We start from the raw sequence: 21,188 nt of genomic DNA, 5'->3' as shown, positions 1-21,188 counted from the left end.
CGTAAAAATCAACGTACAATTCAACAACAATTGAGTTAGTTAGTTATTTTATTTATATTATTATTATTTTTCATTCCATTTAATGTTTATTTGTTCTTTTTCCAAAGTTTAAGACATATAAAGCAAAAATAATTAATACTATAAATTGTAATTTCTTTTTCTCTACATTTTAACATCCATTTTCATATACATTTTTTATAGTTTTTAATAATTATATAAAAATACGTGGACACGAGAAATGTGGACAGACAATTGTGGACATAGAAAAAAAATACATGTACACGATAAGTGTGGACAGAAAATTGTGGACATAGAATAAAAATACGTTAACAATTATTATTTTTTACTCCATTTTATGTTTATTTGTTTTTTTTTCTCCAAAGTTTAAGACATATAAAGCAAAAATAATTACTACTATAAATTGTAATTTCTTTTTCTCTACATTTTAAAATCCATTTTCATATATATTTTTTTATATATTTTAACAATTATATAAAAATACGTGGACACGAGAAATGTGGACAGACAATTGTGGACATAGAAAAAAAAACATGGATACGATAAGTGTGGACAGAAAATTGTGGACATAGAAGAAAATAAGTTAACAGTTATTATTTTTCATTCCATTTTATGTTTATTTGTTTTTTTTCAAAGTCTAAGACATATAAAGCAAAAAAAATTACTACTATAAATTGTAATTTTTTTTCTCTACATTTTACCATCTATTTTCATATATATTTTTTATATATTTTAATGTGGACAGAAAATTATGGACATAGAAAAACAATACATGGACACGAGAAGTGTGGACATAGAAGAAAAATAAGTTAATAGAAAAGATGTGGACATATAAATGGATGAAAAAACGTTAAAAAAACTTTTATTTTCATTTATTAGTTTTTTTTTGTTTGGTTAAAAGAATTATTTGGTAACATATATATTTAGTTTATAAATAGTTCATATTTGAAAAATATTTATAGAGAGAACTGAGAAGGTAAGCGTGGACGGCTACATGTAGACATATAAACATGTAGGAGTACATGCGTATGAGTGTGGACGGGTAATCATGAACGGTTATTTGTGGACAGATATGCATGAACATATGCATATGGATAAAATATACATATGGATAGATAGACGTGCGTGGATCTGTACAATGGACAATTATTTGGTGGTGATTTGTGTTTGTGTGACAAAACATATATGCCAAACAAAATGTCAACCTTATGAACAATGAGATATCAAAAGCATAAACAGTTAGCAATGAAGCTCTTATCCTTTTCCTCAGCAATGTTCCAAACACCATCTTCATCTAATTCAATTTCAGAGGTAGATGGCTTTTCAAAAGATAACCATAAAGGTAAGTCCTGAGACAAAGAAATAAAATGTTTTAAGAAAACACAGGATAAGAGTATTTCCGAATGCCAGACGGAAGAGACATAAACAGATACCTTTGTGTACTGATTCTTTACACGAAGTGAACCTGAGAAGAAAACTAAATCTATTGTATATATGATGACTTGCATAGAAGAGAAATTGGGACGAGAATACACACTCATACTCCAATTGTTTTTCCAACTGCTTCAAAAATTAACAAACGAAAAGGGAACAAATCACCATCAATAAGAACATGAATAGGAAAAAGTTTGAATCTTTGTCTCATACCAATCATTGCAAGATCTACGGCTAGAGTTGCAGGGTTTGTGTCTTTGCAGATTTGCAGAGGTTCTAAGAGGAATTGCAGCGGCTCTAAGAAAATTAAAAGTGTGTATGGCGCCAGAGGTTGCTCGTGGTGAAGAACAGAGCCCTCTGTCTGAGCTAAACGAGATGATGATTGGTTCAAGCCTTTTGCTGGAGTTCAACGAGAGAGGGAGAGTGGTTCCGTCGGCGGGGTTTAGGGATGTAGCTTTCCATTAACGATAGATATTGTTATTTAAGCGGATTAGGGATTGTGATTTGTGAGAATTGGGGAAGTTAGAATTTTATCAGTTTTTTTTTTTTTTTGGGCAAAGAATTTTATCAGTTAATGATTTTGTTTTTTTTTAAAAAAATCTGATTACAACAAGAAGGTAACGAGAGAGAATAAGCTTTCAAAGGTATAATGGACAAACGGTAAGATAAATGTGTGTTGCAAGTGGGATGTGTTTTTTAGTGTAATTAGAAAGTCAAAATGTGTTTTCCAATGTAAATTTCTCGTTCCCAACCAGGTACATGCCTATGATGGAGGTGTGTCACCCACGTACAACGAAAGCTCCTGGTAATATATATATATATATCTTTCTTGAAGTAATGTCCATGTCTTTCTATGTCCACTAAAAAAACTGAGGATTGTGTGTGTTTGGGCTTTGTCGTATAAGGAACGTTGGCCTCGATTAGGTTGCGAAATGGTGCTGTCACCATATCCGCAGGGCCGGCTCAAGATAATAGTGGGCCCTTGGGCAAAAAAATTTTTTTACATGTATATATGAATAATTTAAAAATTTTGGGCCCCTATCCCTAATTATTTTTTAAAAAATTGGACCCCTCTTTCATACTATTTTTATTAAAAACTGTTTGGGCCCTGGGGCCCACGCCCCCTTGCCCCATGCCCTAAGCCGGCCCTGCATATCCGGGAGGAGGAGAACCGAGCACATGATGTTAGGACCCATGGGAAACCTTGTTATGGTTGGTCCACAAGAGTTCGTAGTCTATCGAAGGGTCGTTCCACGTCAGTTTTACATTAATCTTCCCTATGATGGGTTTGTGGGACTTGGATTACCTCTGCCAGCCAATATTGATGCAGTGGGTGCTGTTCCTATCTGGTAATACCTTTTACGTTTCTTTTATTAATTTTAATTAGTTACCACTCAATAGTTCATCATTGATGAAAACTTGGCCTAAAACTCCCTTTTAAATATAAGAAATGACACGTGACGTCTCCATATCTTGTATTGTGTTTGCATGTTTAATAACACTTAATTATTTGTATTTTAGGATGACACTGATGAACCAGGGTTTGCTACGAATCAACCTGTTTTCACTTTACCTGCGAAATTATTATTTTCATGGCAATGATGGTGGAGGCCTAATCTTTGGAGGTGTCAGTCAGGAACATTACGAAGGTCACCACCAATATTTTGATCTCGTCGACAACTCTAACCAGTGGAAGATTCATATGTATTCGGTTTCGGTTGCGGGTCATCTAGGTAACAATCACTTGTTTACTTGAAAAATGATTTTTTTTTCTAGTAAAGTAACCAAAATCATACTATCATTTTGTTTGCAGCACAATACTGTGATAAAGTTCTGATAGACAGTGGTTGCGAGTACATTTATGGGCCTCCTGTAAGTATCAAGGAGTATATTTACTTAAAAGTTAATTTAGAATTTTTTTTCTTTTCTAATGTAAATATTTATGGATTCTCATGTCTTGTTTGCAACTTGTTTACTAGCATATTATCTACAGAATCAACCGACAAATTCTTGGTCGAGAAGTAAGTTATATTTGTGTATATATTATATATTTTAAAATAAATTAGCTTAACACTAATATATGTTTGAGTGTATGCGTATAATTTTTTAATAGGTACCCCTTTATGGACCAACAATACTTACTCACGATGAGGCCGTAGGTATATTAGACTGGCCCCATGTGTCATTCAACTTTATTGAAGGTGATGAGGATGCTTCTTTAACCATCCCTCCAGAGAACGTAAGTAACAAAAGCTATAATTTTTTTTTTTTGATTTTTTTTTTTGGAGTTATTTGTTTGATCACATATAGCTTTTGTAGTATGTAATTGCTGATGCGGATGGACGATACATCTCGGCTTTCCGACCTTTGGTGTTCCAACCTGGGGATGAGGCATACTTGTAAGTCAAACATTTTTAATTTGATTTGAACATTATGGTTGTTTAGATTATATTTTTTGAAGACTATTAATACTTTTAATTTGATACAGTGTTCTAGGTCTTCCATGGCTCCGTCGATACCACACTGTCTTCGATTTTGGGCAGGAAAGGATTGGCTTTGCTCTTGCTGTCCAATAAGCTTAATAAGCTTACCTTGTTTTTATGGTTTTATGTTAAATGACCGATTTATATTTTACGGTTAAGCATTATGGTTATGGCTGTGTAATCTAATCTATTAAAATAGGAGTACAAAATTAGATTATCCCTTAGTTTTCCACTATATTTACAATGGCATGCCACTGAAGTTATTAATTAACCTATCTTTTAGGATTTTTGTCTTTTCTCTTCAATTAATGTATTTCCAAAATCAATTTATAACTAAAAAATCATGGCAACAATAATTAATAAACCTAACTTTTAATATTTTTTGTCTTTTCCTTTTTATTATACATATGTGTATTTGAAAATAATTAATTCCATATATACATTTCGTAATTACATACATTATACGGTAATTATTTTACTAATTCCACATATACGTAATAAATAGTATACAACAATTTCATTATACATAATCATAAAATTTTGATCCATAAAAACAGTTTATACAATAATTTTATTATATATAATCATAAAATTTTGATCCATAAAAAATAAAAGTACATTTGTGTGATTTTACAGGTCGTATTCTAAATAAATGGATGATATAATTAAGGGTTTACATGATAAAATAAAACTACTCAATATAAACTATAAAATTATTGTGTTTATAAATGTCATATTAAAAAAAAATTAAACGGGTAAATTTTAAAATATATATTATCACTTATACAAATAAATATTCATTTATCAAAAAACTAACACCTGCGCGGGTGCGCGGGTCAAGTTCTAGTAAATACTTATGATGCACGCTTGCTATTTTAATCTACTTTCTATGACTATTTTTATTCATGCTTCTTTTAAGATAAAAGCAAAGTTATTTATTTGTTGAGAGGGGGGGAAGGGGTGAATCAGTCAAATGTCTTCTAGAGAAAATAGGATGATTTAAAACATTTGTGGTATTTAATTTTGATCCATATCATCAAATCATAGCGAATGAGAGAGTTTCCAACCTATCTCTTACCGGAAGTTTGTGCTCTTCTCCGAGCTGTTTTGATCCGCTATTGAAAAATGTGCTTCAGAAACTGCAAGTCTCCTGCACAAGGTTTATCGTACGGATGCGGCAGTTGCCGTTGCTTCTCCTGATCTGCGGTGTTGAAGCAGAAAGGCAGCCATCATGAGTATCTAGCTTGCAGGTTAGTTTCCTTTATCAAAGCTGTTATGGATCATGTATCAAATACATGGTTTTGGTGTTCCTATGTTAGATAGGATATTAAAATGTATCTTTCTACAAGATCCAAGAGAAGGGTATACCTTAAGATAGATGTCAATCCCATTTTTTCCTTCTTCATATGTGGGAAACCTTGAATACATACTGTACTATACTGTTTGACAGGCCTACAAATTAATGAGATTAAAGTATTTTCAAGTCGTTTTTGTCCAATTTATTTCCAGCAGTTTTACTTGGGACAATTATGTGATTCTAACTTTTATATATAGTTTTATGATTTTTGCTTTTATCCTCTTGAATACTCTCTTAACCTTTTTTTTTTTCTTTTTCTAGTCAGACCTGATATTTGTCCTGATACATGAATTCTATCTTAGGCCTGTGGAGGAAAAAAGTCAGCTGAATCTTCTTTTTTTGGTTTTTGTAACTGAAGACAGCTGAATCTTGCCTGTCACTGAGTGTGGTGTTGCCAGTTGCCTTCAGCTTCCCATACCAGAGAGGTCTTTAAGTTTCTTGATCAGAGAGAAAGGCTGCGCGGTTGCTTTTCTTTTATTGTTCTATCTTGTCGCCTATCAAATTTCCATTCTTGATTTTTTTTTTTTTTAAATATGTATGCACTATTGAAAATAGAACGAGTGTTTGAGCTTGTTTATAATGTAAGACATTTTTCAGCAGTTTTTTCTTACAGTATATTAAAGCACATATTTTTGTTAATCTTAAGTGAGATTCGATTTTAGATTAAAGAATGAAAAAAAAAATCATCATCCAAGACACACCTTAGCTGATAATTCAAAACAAATTTATCAATGATCCGATGATGTAATTTTATAAGCTGGGCCGGGCCGAGCCTAAGCCTAAGCCCCTTGGAAGCAAACATTTTAATGGGTCCCAACCTAGGGTTAGGACAGAGAGTCTTTAAGTCTCTTACCCACGTGGCTTATATTCATTGGCTCATTAACTGTTTGTCATAAATCATTTTAAGAAAAACTCAGACACTCTCTCGCTTCGCTTCAGGATTTTCGCCGCCGCCTCCTCCGGTAAGATTCAGATATGGCCACCACCATCACATCCAATGCGCCGCCTAAATCCTTCTCCTTCACACCTCTGAAAACCTTAACCTCCAGATCCTCATCTCTCTGCTTTCCACCTCGCAAGAATCACCAGCGTCTATGCCTATCCATAAACGCCGCCGTATCGCCACCTCCCTCAAACGCAACCCGAAACGCACCTTCACCGGATTACAGAGTCGAGATCCTCTCCGAATCCTTACCCTTCATCCAAAAATTCCGAGGGAAGACCATCGTCGTCAAGTACGGCGGCGCGGCCATGACGTCTCCGGAGCTCAAAGCCTCCGTCGTCAGCGACCTCGTCCTCCTCGCGTGCGTCGGTCTCCGCCCCATCCTCGTCCACGGCGGAGGTCCAGACATCAACCATTACCTGAAACAACTCAACATCCCAGCTGAGTTCCGCGACGGTCTTCGCGTGACCGACGCAACGACGATGGAGATCGTCTCAATGGTTCTTGTCGGAAAAGTCAACAAGAATCTCGTATCGTTGATCAACGCGGCCGGAGCTACTGCAGTGGGGCTGTCGGGACACGACGGACGTCTTCTCACCGCACGACCTGTACCTAACTCAGCTCAGTTAGGTTTTGTCGGAGAAGTTGCGAGAGTTGACCCCAACGTGCTGCGTCCTCTCGTTGATTACGGTTACATTCCGGTGATTGCGTCTGTTGCGGCGGATGATGCTGGTCAAGCTTACAACATCAATGCAGATACGGTGGCGGGGGAGCTCGCGGCGGCGCTTGGAGCTGAGAAGCTGATTCTGCTGACCGATGTGGCAGGGATCTTGGAGGATAAAGATGATCCGGGAAGCTTGGTGAAGGAGATTGATATAAAGGGAGTGAAGAAGATGATTGAAGAAGGGAAAGTTGCTGGTGGGATGATTCCGAAGGTTAAGTGTTGCATAAGGTCTCTTGCTCAAGGAGTGAAGACGGCTAGTATTATTGATGGGAGGAGACAGCATTCTCTGCTTCATGAGATTATGTCTGATGAAGGAGCTGGAACTATGATTACTGGATGAAGTTTGATGTAATAGATGATCTCAATCATCAAAATCAAGTTCATGTTTTTTTTTGTATTTGGGAATGTCAATGCTGTCTGGTTAGTTGAGTTAATCTTTTTCTCTCTTTGGAGACAATAAGGATAGTTGAGTTAATCTTGTTCTTTCTCTTTCTCTTTTGCTTAGCTTTGTTACTATTTCTACATTCTGTCAAACTATCTTATTTAGGCAAAGAGTTTTGGCATATGTTAGATCCTTCATGATTTAGTTACTTCCTGATTTTAAGTTGCTTTGGTTAGTTCCTGATGGCCATAGGATACACAAACAAAACCTGCCTAAGCGGTCAGGTTTTCTATCCTATAGACATCATGAACATGACTAAGCGGTCGGGTTGTGTCCATCCTATAGATATCATGCAGGACATGAACATAACTGTCAAACCTGTATGCTGCCGATAAACATTTTAAGGGTGTGGGCCTCCCAAAATCAGTTTTCCCTGAGTCCAAAGTTCAACACTCCAATCATACTACCTTTTATGCACTTGTTCGGGTGTTGGGCCGCATATTACGATCCATAAAAGGGTGTATATATAAAAGTAAGGAAAGATAAAAAAATCAATATAATTAAATAAATAAATATAAGAAAATAATAAATATATGTTTGTCGATTTTTTTTAAAAATATGCATAAATAACTGTATCATAAAGTAAAATACAAATGTTACATATGCTTACATTAAACAAAATAAATTATGAAAAACCGTATAAATAAAATAGCCAAGAGGGACACAGCATAGTCTCTATATAGAAATATGTATTGTGATTAAATATTTAAAATAATTTATTTTTAAATACACGATAAATGAAGTTTTTTAATATGTATTTTTAATGTAAAAAGCCAAAATAGCATATATACTTTAATTTCTAATTAAACATAATAAATATATTATAAATGATCTACGATACAAATAAACTTTTATATAATAATCTTTTGAATTTTTTATTCATTACAATGTGATGCAAATGACTAGATTGGGATAGATGTGTGATTGATTAGAGTTGGGAGGGGTGATAGCGTCTGACCACTCAAGTAACCAGGTGAGATGTGTTTAGAAATGGAAGTAAAATTGGATGTTTGGAATGTTAGTAAAGACGAAGATAGAAAAGAGACAAACCACTAAACCACGAAAATTAGGAAAATAATATATTAACGAAAAAATTAAGAAACGATGAAAAATAATTTCTTCCCATTGTATAAACTAGAATTTTATATAAAATACATATAGTTTTTATCGTGAATATGTAGTACAGTTTTTTAATATTTTATATTATAAACTTATTACTATTTTTATATTTTCGTAGAATCAGAAATATAATTTACTATTAATAAAATTGCAAATATAAACTTTTGTTGTATCTAATTTACAATGCGTTGGTCATATAATTTGTGATTGCAAATTAAATTATTAATTTACCTGGTTACTTTAAATTGGCTATATATATATTAAATAAGCATTGTATTTTATGTAAGCAATGTTTGTGTTTTCTATATGTCTTTATAATTTACACATCAAATATTCTTAAACATTTTAATTAAAATAAGTAACTAAAAAATTTAGATATTGTGTATTTTATTCTCAAAATAACAATTTAATTGTTAATTTATTTAATGATTTTTGAAAAACATATAAATTGGTAAAGAATGCAAATTAACATAATACAATCTAAATAGTACAATTTCTAATTATCTATTAGTGGTTTTTGTTAACTTAAATAAACAAAATCATTTGTGGACTACATATTAATTAAATGGTAATTTAAAAGATATTTTGTTTTAAATTTAATAGGTTAATTCTCAATAATTTGATCTACTTATTTAAAATTGTGTAACAATTGATTTTCTTTTATAGTAGGGTTAATGTCAATAGATAGGTTTGACTGCATGGCTAAAAAGCTATATCCCATCTCTGTATTTCAGAGACAATTGTACTCCCTGAACACTAGTTGCTAATGAAATGACTTACACCAAAAAGATAGAAAGTAGAAAGTGTGTAGTATCATCTCTTTTAATCCAACTAGTCACATTCTCAGCGAAAGGTTCCTGTTCTGGCTCATTTGGGCCTAAGTTTCATTCTTGGGTTTCCTTTGATCCCAATTCTTCTCCTCTGTGGTCTGACCCAATCAAGGAACAGCTGAATCCAAAGCATACACTGATGTGGTATGATTTGGCTTGGCCCAGATAGATACTTTAAACAGAGTGGTGGAGCACACGAGACAGAGATGGGTAGGCTACGACGAACCTTCCTTTAATTACACTGCCACCGACTTTTGGACCCACGAATCTACGCAAGTTGCGATCATTCAAGGACCCATTTTAATTCCAAAGTCCCACCAAGTTGCTCTCTTTTTTTAATAGCTTTTGTCTTCTTTTTTTTTTTTTTTTTTTGATAACTCTGGTATCTGGGCAGCCACAATCCCAACTATCCCCCGGAAGGGGTCCAGCGCCCCAACGGAAGGGATGTTAAATCCGTTGTGGCCAAGACTCGAACCCGGGTGGCGGGCAGTACAGCTGTACCTCCTTTACCACCAAGCTACGAGTGCTTGGTTAGCTTTTGTCTTCTTTCACTCTTATTGAGATGCTTTTCTTCTACTTGATTGGCTGAGTTTTCAACTGTAAACTGACACTAACTGTATTGCATCATGTCCGAACACTAAAACACTGTTGTGTAAGATCAAAATTAATTTCCTTTTGTCTGTCCTATTCGAGTTGCGGAATCTCAAGAATAACCCATTGCACTGATTTCAACCTTTTGTTACTTTTTATGTCCTAATAATACCAAAAGAATAGATTCTTTCAAGATTTTTAGATTAAACAAAAATCTTTAATCAGTAAAAAGAAACAAAGAACATCTTATTTCATCAAAACAGATCCATGTCTTTTTGTATCATCATAATAATCATCATCATCATCAGTGCCCTATCTAGTGAACGCATCACACTACCTTTCAACCGCGAAAAAGCCAAACAATTAAAAAAAAAACAAAGAGCAATGTTCATTATCGTCAAAATGGTTTCCCACTTTAGCTTCCAGCGGAGAAAAGATGAAAAGACTCTTTGTTAACTGGACTTCACCGTGTCCAGAACTATCCCTCTTGTTCTTCCCGGTGCTCCCCCGTTAATTGAAGATAAATCCAACACGATCCTGCTCACCAAAACACGTTTCATTAATATAAACTCTATAGAAAGATCAATCTATAAATAAAAAAAATCAAGAACTTACATGTCGTTCTTGGTTGCTTCTCCTGTTTCTTGAATCATAATCTTATCTTCCTTCTTTGTTACTGTGTGCTCCTTGGGAAGATTGATCCCTTCTACTGCTTTCATCAAACAATCAATTAAGCTTACTTTTCAACATAATTAGTATATACTATCTCAACTCTTCTGTTTTGGTATTTAATTACCTTCTACACCATTCACAGGAGCGTCATCGTTTATCCCCAAGAGATTCTGAGAACAGAGAACCATTGTTATTTACCATCAATCAAAAAGCTTTAAGAGAATTATAATTTTCAAAACAATAAAGTCACCTTAAGATTCTTGTAGCATTCCTCAAGGTTGTCATTATACAAGATATGTTCAAATATCCCTGAGGATTTCCCAGCTTTGATCTCAGCTTCAGCGTTTCTAAGCCGCTTTTGAATCTGCTCCTCTGTCTCAGTTCCTCTGATTTTTACACCATTTGAACTTGAGGATATAACTTCACAATGAATGATCTCAATAAAGTAAAAAGTCTTGATTTTTTTACCGGGCACGGAGCCTATCTTCAAGCTCCTTCATTGAAGGAGGACACACAAATATAAATACAGCATCAAGAGAACTCGCCTTCACAGACCTCGCTCCTTGAACATCAATGTCAAGAATACATCTCTATAACAACACAAAAAAAAAGAAGATAAAGTTAAATCATTTTAAAATATCAGCAGATCATAAAAAAAGTTATAATTACCTTTCCTGAATCTGTTACAACCTCAACAGACTCAATGCTGGTTCCGTATAGATTACCATGAACAGAAGCAAACTCAAGAAACTTCCCGTCATTAATCTCTTTCTCCATCACAGTTTTATCAGTGAAATGGTAATGAACACCGTTCTTCTCCATACACCTCGGAGATCTAGTTGTGTGGCTCACAGAGAACCCAAACATCGAAGGAAACTCTTTCATGAGCATCGTTATAAGCGTTCCTTTGCCAACTCCTGAAGGACCGCTTATCACAATAGGCTTCTCTGCGTTTCCTCTCACTCCTTTGCTCCAAGCAACAACCTCTCTCCCTAAGAGTTTCCTTTGTTCCCGGACAAAGGGACTGTCCACCTAATGTCAAAACGTTCAGACACATGAGAAAAACAAACAGACAAGCAACACTGATGTTTCTAGATACTAACTAACCTCAAGGAACCAGATTGAGTCGTCGGAAGCTGAGCCTTTTTTGATAACCAAGATCCGTCCTTGTTTAAGAACAATGGCGGAGTAGCCTTTGCAGGGCTTAGGACCTGTTCCAAGAACAGTAGGAATGGACCTGAAACACACTCCAACATTAATTGAAGCAGAAACAGCTGGAGCAAGATGGGATCATATAATACACACCACTTGTTAGTGGTTTTGTCATGGATCTGAACTCCAAGGAACAAAGGGTTCCCTTCATGACTTCCATCAATCACATACTGCAAAAGATAAACAAGATTAGTTCTAAGAATCATTCAAGATTAGTTTCACATTCTGAAAACATTATAGGCTTACGGATCGATCCCCAATTTGGACAGTTGTATCTCTGTCTTCGCCAAAGCCATTGGTGTGTTGTCCATTAACCAGATGATCCACAAAGAAAGCTGCTGCTTCTCCCTAAAACACAATAAAATCAAAAGAATGTGAGAAAGCAATGAATAATGAGGAGCAACGAAGTGAATCGCGCCAAAAAGAGGCTCACCATAGAGGCTTTTCTATGCTTCCAACTCAGCCTGAGCTATGCGCACAATCACAAACACAAGAGATCAAACACACACACACAAACAAACAAACAACAAAATAAAGGTTGGACCTTTCTCGTGTTTTTTTCAAAACCCATCAAAAACAAAACAAAAACACAAAACTTTGGAAAAAACGTAAACAGGGATCTCAATGAAAACAGTCTATTAGAACAAAAGAAGCCAAACCCAGAAAGCATTTGTTCGTTACCTTGAGGAAAGACGAAAGCTTTTTGGATCGAATTGGAGGAGAAGATTGTGTATTTTTATATCGGCAAATTATGAAAAAAAGTGGGCAGACGAGAGAATTGAGAAACAAGTTATTGGGGGTGCTTTATTTGAAGAAGAAGGTATCAGTTTTTATGGCGAATTGATAATCTCTGTGTCTGGAATTTGATGTGCAATCGTCGACAAGTCCCAAGACAACTTGGAGACAAAAGCGGCCGTGACGGTGTGTGACCCTCCTAGGAAATCTCGGAGCACCTTCTTTTTTATATTAAGGTTATTATATTTGTGTACTCTAATAATGATGTTTAATTAGAGTTTTGATTTTGATTAAAAAGGTTGAGTTAAGATAAATATCAAAAATTATACTAATAGATTTAGATTTATATTAATTCCTAGACATCCACATCTTAAAAACAAATAAAAATAGTATGTATTAATATTATAATGTGAGAGTCTTTCAAAAAAATTGAAAGACCTTTGCTAAAACTTTTCATTTTTGATTTTTTTTTTAAAACTTTAATATTATAATATTAATAGATATACAATAATTTTTTTTATTTGAGAGATATCAAATAATAACGCTCCAATTAGTAAGAATAAACCAAGCCGTGTTGGTCGTAGTGAGTTCCGGTTAAGTGTTATTGGTTTATATATTTTGATTCATTTAGAAATCTATACAGTATTTATAAATCCAAGTAAAATATACAAATTTTTAAATTCTTTCAGATTAGTATTTACAAATCCGGAGGTTTTCCCTCGGATTTGAGCCTTTATATTTTTAACAAAGAAATCCATGCAAATCCATTCAAATACATTATAAAATCAAATATGTTAGTAAATTCGTATGATTGAATAACATTTAATTTGAATTAGAATTTATGAATCATTGAACGAATAACACATAATTTCAGTACGTATTTTAAAATCATAAAATCAATAACACTAGATTTATTTTGGATTTTCAAATCCATCAAAATATACCAACCAATAACCTTCAAACTTCTGTTATTTGGGTTCAATTCGTGGTGCTCATCTAACCGTACTTTAATTGGAATATTGTATATCAAGATTTAGTGAAATTAGTTTTTGGATCCTTCCGTTAGAAAAAAAAAACTTGTAGAAATAATATGAAATATTATCAGACCCAATATTATCATAAAGGCATAGCAAATTCAAAACAATTATTTTTAAAAAAAACTTTATTCCTCATACACATTTATTATTGAGATACGAAGGAGGTGTTAATATTTTGAAATTTGTGTCAACTGCTATTTTAGTATATGTATTTCATTTGAAATTTAAGTGGCACTAACTTTACGGAAAGATGGAGTAACTTTTTATAATGCTAGTATAGTACTACTACAATAAGTATGATCTAAGAATAATTAATTTTGATTCGTTGGTAACTTGGTAAGTCACGTGCAATCATTTTGTACTTTAGTAAAATAATGCTGACTTAAATGTTTTGATACGCATAGTTAACCATTGTACATTTTAGCCTTGCGACTTTTGTCCGACCAGAACCGAAATTTTTGATTTTCGGTTCGGTTGCGGTTTTGAGTTTAGTTTAGTTTGATACGATTTTGAAAAATAATTCGATTTTTGGTTCGGTTCGGTTTTTGATTTTCAAAAAAAAATCGGAAAAACCCAAAAATAACCAAAAATATCCGATAATAACCAAAAAATTGAACTGAATTTATACAAAAAAATCGAAAATATCTCAAATTAACCGAAATAACCGAATTTGACAGAAAATAGCAGATTTTTTTGGAAAATTAGACCGACATTAACCGAAAACCAAAAAACGATTATTTTCGGAAATAATTTTGAAAACTGAAATTAACCGATAACCGAACTGAACAGAAATTTAATTCGGTTAATTTTGGAATATGTTTTAAAAATTTTGGTTAACCGAAATCTGACGGTTCGGTTTCGGAAAACCGAAGTCGCAGGGCTAGTACATTTAATGACAAAATAATATTTTAAAATTTTATGTATAAAAAATACTATGTATCTTTTTAAATAATGCATGTTATACTACTATTTAGTTGTCCGTAAAAGATCAATGTTTTAGATTTTATATGTATCTTTAATAATAAATTGTAAACTTTCAAAAATGTTAATTGACAATTTTAAATTTATTGATTTGCTATTGATTTAAATTTATAGAAAATTGTTAAAATTTTAAAAATTAATGTATTGATAATTAAATATTTTTTTATATTTGTGAAAATTTTAAAATATGTATTATTTAGAAACGGAGAGAATAAATATTAAGATCACACCATTCTAATTTTAACTCAATTATATGTAATGTAATACGTGTAGACTATGAGTCTATAACCTGCATATGTACATGGAGGAATCGGGAATATTGTTTTGCTATCTAAAGTTAATTATAGATTAACGATCGATTTTTTATAATTTTTGGTTTTGGGGATTTAGATTTTAAAATTTACAGCTGATCAATTTTAAAGTATTTTATTTGAAAACAAAATAGATATTAAGTGTTTTCACCTTTTTGATGCAAATGTGGAGAACAAAAATTGTTTGATGACAAACATTCAAGTAGACAGACTAAATAATAAAAACCATTCAATACATCAAGTATCCTATTTTCTTACAGATAGGTGGTAGTTTTTATTTTATAAATCGATGCATAAATCTTGTGATTTTAAATTTAGGTTTTGGTGCTGCGAAAGTATAATAATGCAAATATCTCGTTTAATCTGTGAATGCTCGAGAAACTAAACCTTTTTAAAGTTCGTTGAGATCTCTATAGATCTAATGAAAACAAGAAATAAAAAGAGAAATATTCATTTTATTAATCAAATCATAAGTTGAATACAGTTCTAGGAATAAAAAACTTATTTATATAAAAACAAAATAATTTTAAAACTAGTACAAAAATTTAAGATAGTTCTTTTTTTAACGCTAGATAATTATGCTATTACAACTATGAGAAATATTACATACGATTCTACAGCCAACAATTCTACCTGTCGTATGAGGATTCACGCCTGACTGTATCACGTGAGCCACTCTATCAGATCCACGCTTGACGGTATTCATTGTGCCATGTTGTAGATCTCTTGTAAGTATTTTCTTTTTTAATTCACATAATTCCGCATTCTCTAGGAATTGAAACTCAGATCTCCTGGTGTAGAAGCATTAATGAACTTTTGATCAGAGCACTAGACCAAGGAAACTTCTAATTTAAGATAGTTCTAACTAAGTAAAATAAATATCTAATATATAATAATAAACTATATAATCAGAATATTCAGAATATATCCAAATATCTCTTTGCATCAGGTTTTAACCTTAAATTTAATATGAATACATTAAAATGTATAGTTTTCCAAAAAAAAATTAAGAAGCACAATTTTTTTTGTTCAAAAGAGAAGCATTTATTAAATACAGATTCGTCCAGTTTAGATGACACGTCGGTCATTTAGTTGTCACATCATTATAGACGATGATAATGGTTACTAAGATCATTTTCACTATTCGGAGCTTGCATAGGTTTAAAACTAATGATAAGATTTAAATCAACTTCTTCGAAAGGCAAGCCAAAAGCGGTAGACTGAAAGAATTTCAGACGACTAAACAAAATGGACCACAATTAGTTAACGTATAGAAGAGGTTAACAAAAAATATAATTATGTAAAACGTGAGACTAATGTTAGACAAAGTCATACGAGATTAGTTATAAACATGAGAGGTGTCCCCAAAAATTCAAAGTTTGAATAACATGAAAATGATTTTGACCAAACCATCAGTCCTCCAATTCTGAATAGTGAAAAATGGACAAGGACATCAATACATAGTTTTGTCCTCGTCCTTCTTTTTCTTGTACCTTGGAACATTTCTCTTTTTCGTTATTCCAGTACCTTGTATAGAATAGTCCAATATGACCATTTGCGCAAATAATATTATCCATGATCAATAATTAAACATTTCTAGAATCTATATATCGGTAAGACGTGTGAAACCCTTTGGATATATTGCGTGTCATCAAGTTTGGTCAGACAGACTCAAACTCAAAAGAGCTGCAAATTTTTCGGGCTATAACTATTTAACCACAATAGTTGAACCAATCTTTTTTTTTTTTTTAAACTAAATACTAGTCGACTAAAATACGATTTCTTAATCTAAAAAAGTACATTTAGTATCTTGCGCTTGGCATCTCATAAACTGGAACGTTCCTTGTAGTAGCCATAGTTCTCACCTAACCAGAGCTCGAACTCTCTGCCAAACAGATGGACCATGTGGAAACTCACACAATTGGAACAAACCAAACTGCCAAATCTGGATAACACGTAGTCGAAGTCTTGGGGCACCAAAATTCAAATGGATTAATTAGAATAATATCTTTGTTTTTGAACGACAACTAGAGTAATATCAATCTCCAAGAACATATAGAGAATGTTGGTCATCTGTCGAAAAAAAAAGGCTACAAGAAAAAAACATGTATTAACCAACGGTAGTAATCCAGTAGCGCTTGAGAGAAAATAAACATAATACGGAGAAATTTTGGTTCGATTCCCGTTGGCTACCCGAACTGCTTTGAATGGCTAAAATTTGTGGAGTGCTGTAGGTTTCGTGGAATTAGTCGGTTGACCTCAGTCATCGCCGAGTCCCCACGGTTATAAAAAAAAAAGAAATGTGTTAGAGATATTGCTTAGGAACAAAACTATTTTGGATCACAAAAATTCAGTTGAGTAATACGAATGAGATTCTAGGAGATGGAACTCGGAAGAAGACAAAGTAATTTTTTCTTAGACCAAAGCGATCTAGAAACCATTTTCAGTTTGGAAAACAAAAAGATGATGTGTGACACTAATACTATTAGAATTAGAAGAGACAACGTCGTGGACTACGACCTGGTCTCCTTATGGATGCTACACACTAACGTGTTTCCAACGTTGCATTCAAGCAATTGATTTTTTTTTTTGTGACGTTGACAAGTTTTTAACTATCCTATTTTCTATTGGTATCCGTCAATTTCATTATATGATATGTCAACCCCCACCCCCAAAGAAAAAATCACAAAGATTTTCTATCCCATGATGATGATTCGTGCCGTAAGCTGTAATCTGACATCAATCAAAATGGGTTAGTTGATTGGGCTCTGCTGAAAATGCGATGATTTGTAGCCCAGCTTGACCCAATTGTTTTACAAATCGCAACAAGTTTTATATTTTTTTCTCGAGTTTATTTCTTCCTTTCCACACAAACTATAATCGGTGCTTGATTCGGTGAATCAATGCATACCGTGCCGAGTAACTCGGCAACATACTTTACTTCAAACCACATTTTTTTCTGAATACCAAACTCTCTAGTTTGTAGACACCTGTGATAGATATATATTTTATAAACCCTTTCTTCCATGCCACGATTAAATCTGCATCGTTTCAAAACTTTTTTCTTCTCGAGATATGTATCAGTCCAAGTTTCTATATCTTTCTTGATTTTACTCGTCTTTAACTATTTGAGCAGCAAAGCAAACTAGCAATGTTACTCTAAAACTTTTGACAAAGTGATACTATTTATATAAAATACTAATCATGTGGGTCAAATGTATGAGATATTATAAGAAACTAGTATAATTGAGTAAAAAATAACAAGGGTAGATATGATATAAATTGACATTTGATACGTGCCATTTTCCTACTGGGATCTTCGAGCACATTCAAAAGCTGACGTGGGCATCTTATTTTGGCGGGGACACGCTACCACTCATTTAATGACACGTACGTAACTTTTATTACCGAGAGACACGTGTTACTTGTAGCTTGGTCCACAAGCATTATCCCATTTTCGTGGTAGGTCCCGTATTGCCGACACTCCTTGCACTAAGATAATTCTTTTTTCCCATTTCCTTTTTTCCATTTCAAAAGAAAAAATCAAGAGAAATTGATCTATTGCAATGTGAAAGTTTCATAAAATTATTCTTATAAATAAAAGACAACCCACTGATTAAAGTCCCCTTTAATTTCAAAGATTTCTGAAGATGCTCTTGAATAAATAAAAAATATTGAACCGAATTAGGTTAAAAGTGTGTAAAATTAGGCTTAATTTAAATCAATTAATTTTCCACCGAATTTAATTAGTTAATCAATCTCTTGCTAAAATATCTAAGAGAACACGTCTTTGAAAAATATTAATGTAGTCGCTTATTTACTGGACGAACGTAGCTTTCATGGAATAGACTCTTACACTTGTTAATATTTCACCTCTCATCTAAACAATTCGTTACACAAAATGATTAAGCCATAATCATTGATTATTTATTCTTCCTTGCCTTGGTGTCCTTCTTTCATCGTCTAATTAGTATCATCAAGAGCTCAGCTTCTAATCACACAGTCCAGTATACTACTAGCTAGCCACAACTCTGATGTTGACTTTGTACAGTCAAGAGAGCTCATCAACAGAGATCACCACCACGAGTACCGATGCTTCCGATAGCCGGGACGAGACTCCACCGTCTGAGACCGTCGTGAGAGATATTCACGCTATGACGACCACCGAGCTTCCACGTCCACAGCAAAGAGGAGGACACTTGTCTCCGACGAGGTCTGTGAACTTTAGCGACGGAGCTTCTTCTGCCGGAGAGAACTTCACCACGGTGAGCAGAGAGTTCAACGCTCTAGTCATCGCAGGCTCTTCCATGGACAACAACAACAACAACAACGGGAACAACCAATCCATAAGTCATCGTGACGTCATAAACGAGCTGACTAGGATCAGTGAAGATGAAGACGGTGGTGGTGGTGATCAGCATCATCAGGTGCCTGAAGAAGATACAAACCCGTGGGCGATCGTACCGGACGGTTATGATAACCGGGCCGGTTCGGAGAATATTGTGACTACGACTCCCTCAAGTGGTCAGAATCGGATGGTGACGGCTGCCTCGGTGCAGAGGGTGAAGAGGGACGAGGTGGAAGCAAAGATAACGGCGTGGCAGACGGCGAAGCTGGCTAAGATTAATAATAGGTTTAAGAGACAAGAGGCTTTTATTAACGGTTGGTTAAATGAGCAGGTCCATAAAGCTAACTCTTGGATGAAGAAAATCGAGGTTAGTTTATAGTAGATCGCATTAGTTAACTAGTTAAGTTAAATTTATATACAACACTAGTTAATAATGATCTCTTAACATATTATTTTGAGATTATATAGATTATAGTCTTGTAACCCCGTGTTTACGTTAAAATATATTTCAAAGGAGTAAGGTTTTAAACTTATATATATTATTTTTATGAATGTTTGTCACACATATATTAGGCCATCTTCAATGGAACTGCAAAACACTATTTTAGTGTGATTTTTGCACCAAATTTTCTTCAATGGAACTGTAAAAATCACACCATTTTAGTGGAACACTAAAATTTGACACCAAATTTGGTGTGACACTATTCACCACACTAAAACACTATTTATCCCACTAAAACACTATTTACTTATTTTATTACTAAAACATACAATTAAATAAATCATAAATAAAAAACTTAATATATATAATATTGTAAAATAGTTTTAGTGTGAAGTTTAGTGTTATGGTTGGAGAAGACCTTGGTTTTAGTGTTGAAATTATATAAAATAATGTGATTTTGACATTAAAATGGTGTTAGTGGTTGGAGATGCCCTTAGAAAAGTGTTTTAAAGCGTTTAATGACAATATATATGTTGTAATGTTGATGATGATCGGATGCAGAGGAAGTTGGAAGAAAGGAGAGCAAAGGCGATGGAGAAAACACAGAACAAAGTGGCCAAAGCTCAGAGGAAGGCGGAGGAGAGGAGAGCGACGGCGGAAGCAAAAAGAGGTACGGAGGTTGCTAGGGTTCTTGAAGTCTCTAATCTTATGAGAGCCGTGGGACGACCTCCGGCCAAACGTTCATTTTTCTCTATCTCCTAGCTAAGCGACGTTTCATTCCATCTCCAAGTATTTCTTTTTCTTGTGTATAATAATATATATATGCTACAAACGTACCATATTATACTGGGAATCAATGTCTATAAATAGAATGTAATATCTATTGTATGTTTTCCACATAAGGTTATTAGCTTACATGTATCGTTTTGTCATTCCAAAACTAGAGCACTAGGAGTTGGGGGAATTTTATCAAACTCTGAGATGCCTGGTTTGAATAAATTGTAACTAGACTAGGATGATTATTCTTTTACACTTTTCATGCCTATCCTATTATATTTTATGAAAGTTGAAATGTAATAGTGCGAAATGTGAAATGTGAACTAAATGATCTCTTTTCAGAGTTCTCATTTGTGTTTCTTGCTCATCTGGTCTTCTACCATAATTCATTAATGGGTCTAGAAAGCCTTTCAATGTTTTTGGGTCAGAGAGAGCTTTGATGGGCAACATGCAAAAGTCTTTAGCAATGAAATAATGATGGAAGGTTTTCTAGAAAACAAAGATAAATCTCTTAAGTTGATTGCCTAATATATTTTTAATGATAATTGACCTTTTTGTGTTAATGTAACTATGTAAGTAAACAAATTAAAGAAATCATTATCTTGGTAAGAAACTAGGATTAACAGAAACACTCGTGTGAATATGAAAGGATTAAGTAAGGTTCATCACTATCATTGATCTTTGGATCTCAAATAAATCTAAACACATTTTGACAAAGTCTCGTCCTCTCGC

At 33.7% G+C, this 21,188-nt stretch overlaps 3 protein-coding genes and 1 long non-coding RNA gene across 5 annotated transcripts; 2 read left to right on the top strand and 2 right to left on the bottom strand.

Moving 5' to 3' along the window:
• Positions 1-1,055: 1,055 nt before the first annotated feature.
• LOC103841664 lies at positions 1,056-5,824 on the bottom strand. 2 transcript variants are annotated; one of them, XR_004451465.1, is made up of 3 exons: positions 1,666-5,824; positions 1,452-1,581; positions 1,056-1,367 (listed from the first exon to the last, which is right to left on the bottom strand). It is a non-coding gene; the product is annotated as an uncharacterized LOC103841664 (long non-coding RNA). The 2 variants fall into 2 exon arrangements; XR_004451464.1 differs by having other exon boundaries at positions 1,452-1,578.
• Positions 5,825-6,026: 202 nt separating this feature from the next.
• On the top strand, positions 6,027-7,892 carry LOC103841661 (acetylglutamate kinase, chloroplastic). Its single transcript, XM_033280120.1, has 2 exons — positions 6,027-7,317; positions 7,357-7,892. Exon 1 carries the CDS (start codon positions 6,268-6,270, stop codon positions 7,297-7,299), a length of 1,032 nt encoding a protein of 343 aa, XP_033136011.1. The 5' UTR covers positions 6,027-6,267; the 3' UTR covers positions 7,300-7,317; positions 7,357-7,892.
• A 2,233-nt stretch (positions 7,893-10,125) lies between these two features.
• On the bottom strand, positions 10,126-12,792 carry LOC103841660 (guanylate kinase 2). The gene is made up of 11 exons (XM_009118210.3): positions 12,507-12,792; positions 12,259-12,289; positions 12,072-12,173; positions 11,919-11,995; positions 11,721-11,850; positions 11,283-11,645; positions 11,082-11,203; positions 10,864-10,999; positions 10,738-10,783; positions 10,557-10,650; positions 10,126-10,478 (listed from the first exon to the last, which is right to left on the bottom strand). Exons 2-11 carry the CDS (start codon positions 12,259-12,261, stop codon positions 10,394-10,396), a joined length of 1,158 nt encoding a protein of 385 aa, XP_009116458.1. The 5' UTR covers positions 12,262-12,289; positions 12,507-12,792; the 3' UTR covers positions 10,126-10,393.
• A 5,898-nt stretch (positions 12,793-18,690) lies between these two features.
• Positions 18,691-20,801, top strand: LOC103841659 (remorin 4.1). The gene is made up of 2 exons (XM_009118208.3): positions 18,691-19,604; positions 20,241-20,801. Exons 1-2 carry the CDS (start codon positions 18,924-18,926, stop codon positions 20,439-20,441), a joined length of 882 nt encoding a protein of 293 aa, XP_009116456.1. The 5' UTR covers positions 18,691-18,923; the 3' UTR covers positions 20,442-20,801.
• The last annotated feature ends 387 nt before the right edge of the window (positions 20,802-21,188 follow it).

The sequence above is a fragment of the Brassica rapa genome, chromosome A09 (genome assembly GCF_000309985.2).
Source record: "Brassica rapa cultivar Chiifu-401-42 chromosome A09, CAAS_Brap_v3.01, whole genome shotgun sequence".
Lineage (NCBI taxonomy): Eukaryota > Viridiplantae > Streptophyta > Magnoliopsida > Brassicales > Brassicaceae > Brassica > Brassica rapa.
The sequence above is the reverse complement of the archived record's forward strand: the minus strand, read 5'-3'. Positions and strand labels throughout refer to the sequence as shown.

Coding starts and splice junctions, on each gene's coding strand:
- LOC103841661 (XM_033280120.1), top strand. CDS start 6,268: ATGGCCACCACCATCACATCCAATGCGCCGCCTAAATCCTTCTCCTTC.
- LOC103841659 (XM_009118208.3), top strand. CDS start 18,924: ATGTTGACTTTGTACAGTCAAGAGAGCTCATCAACAGAGATCACCACC. Junction 19,605..20,240: donor CTTGGATGAAGAAAATCGAG/GTTAGTTTATAG, acceptor GATCGGATGCAG/AGGAAGTTGGAAGAAAGGAG.
- LOC103841660 (XM_009118210.3), bottom strand. Junction 11,646..11,720: donor ACTCAATCTGGTTCCTTGAG/GTTAGTTAGTAT, acceptor TTTTGACATTAG/GTGGACAGTCCCTTTGTCCG. Junction 10,479..10,556: donor GAAGCAACCAAGAACGACAT/GTAAGTTCTTGA, acceptor TTTGGTGAGCAG/GATCGTGTTGGATTTATCTT.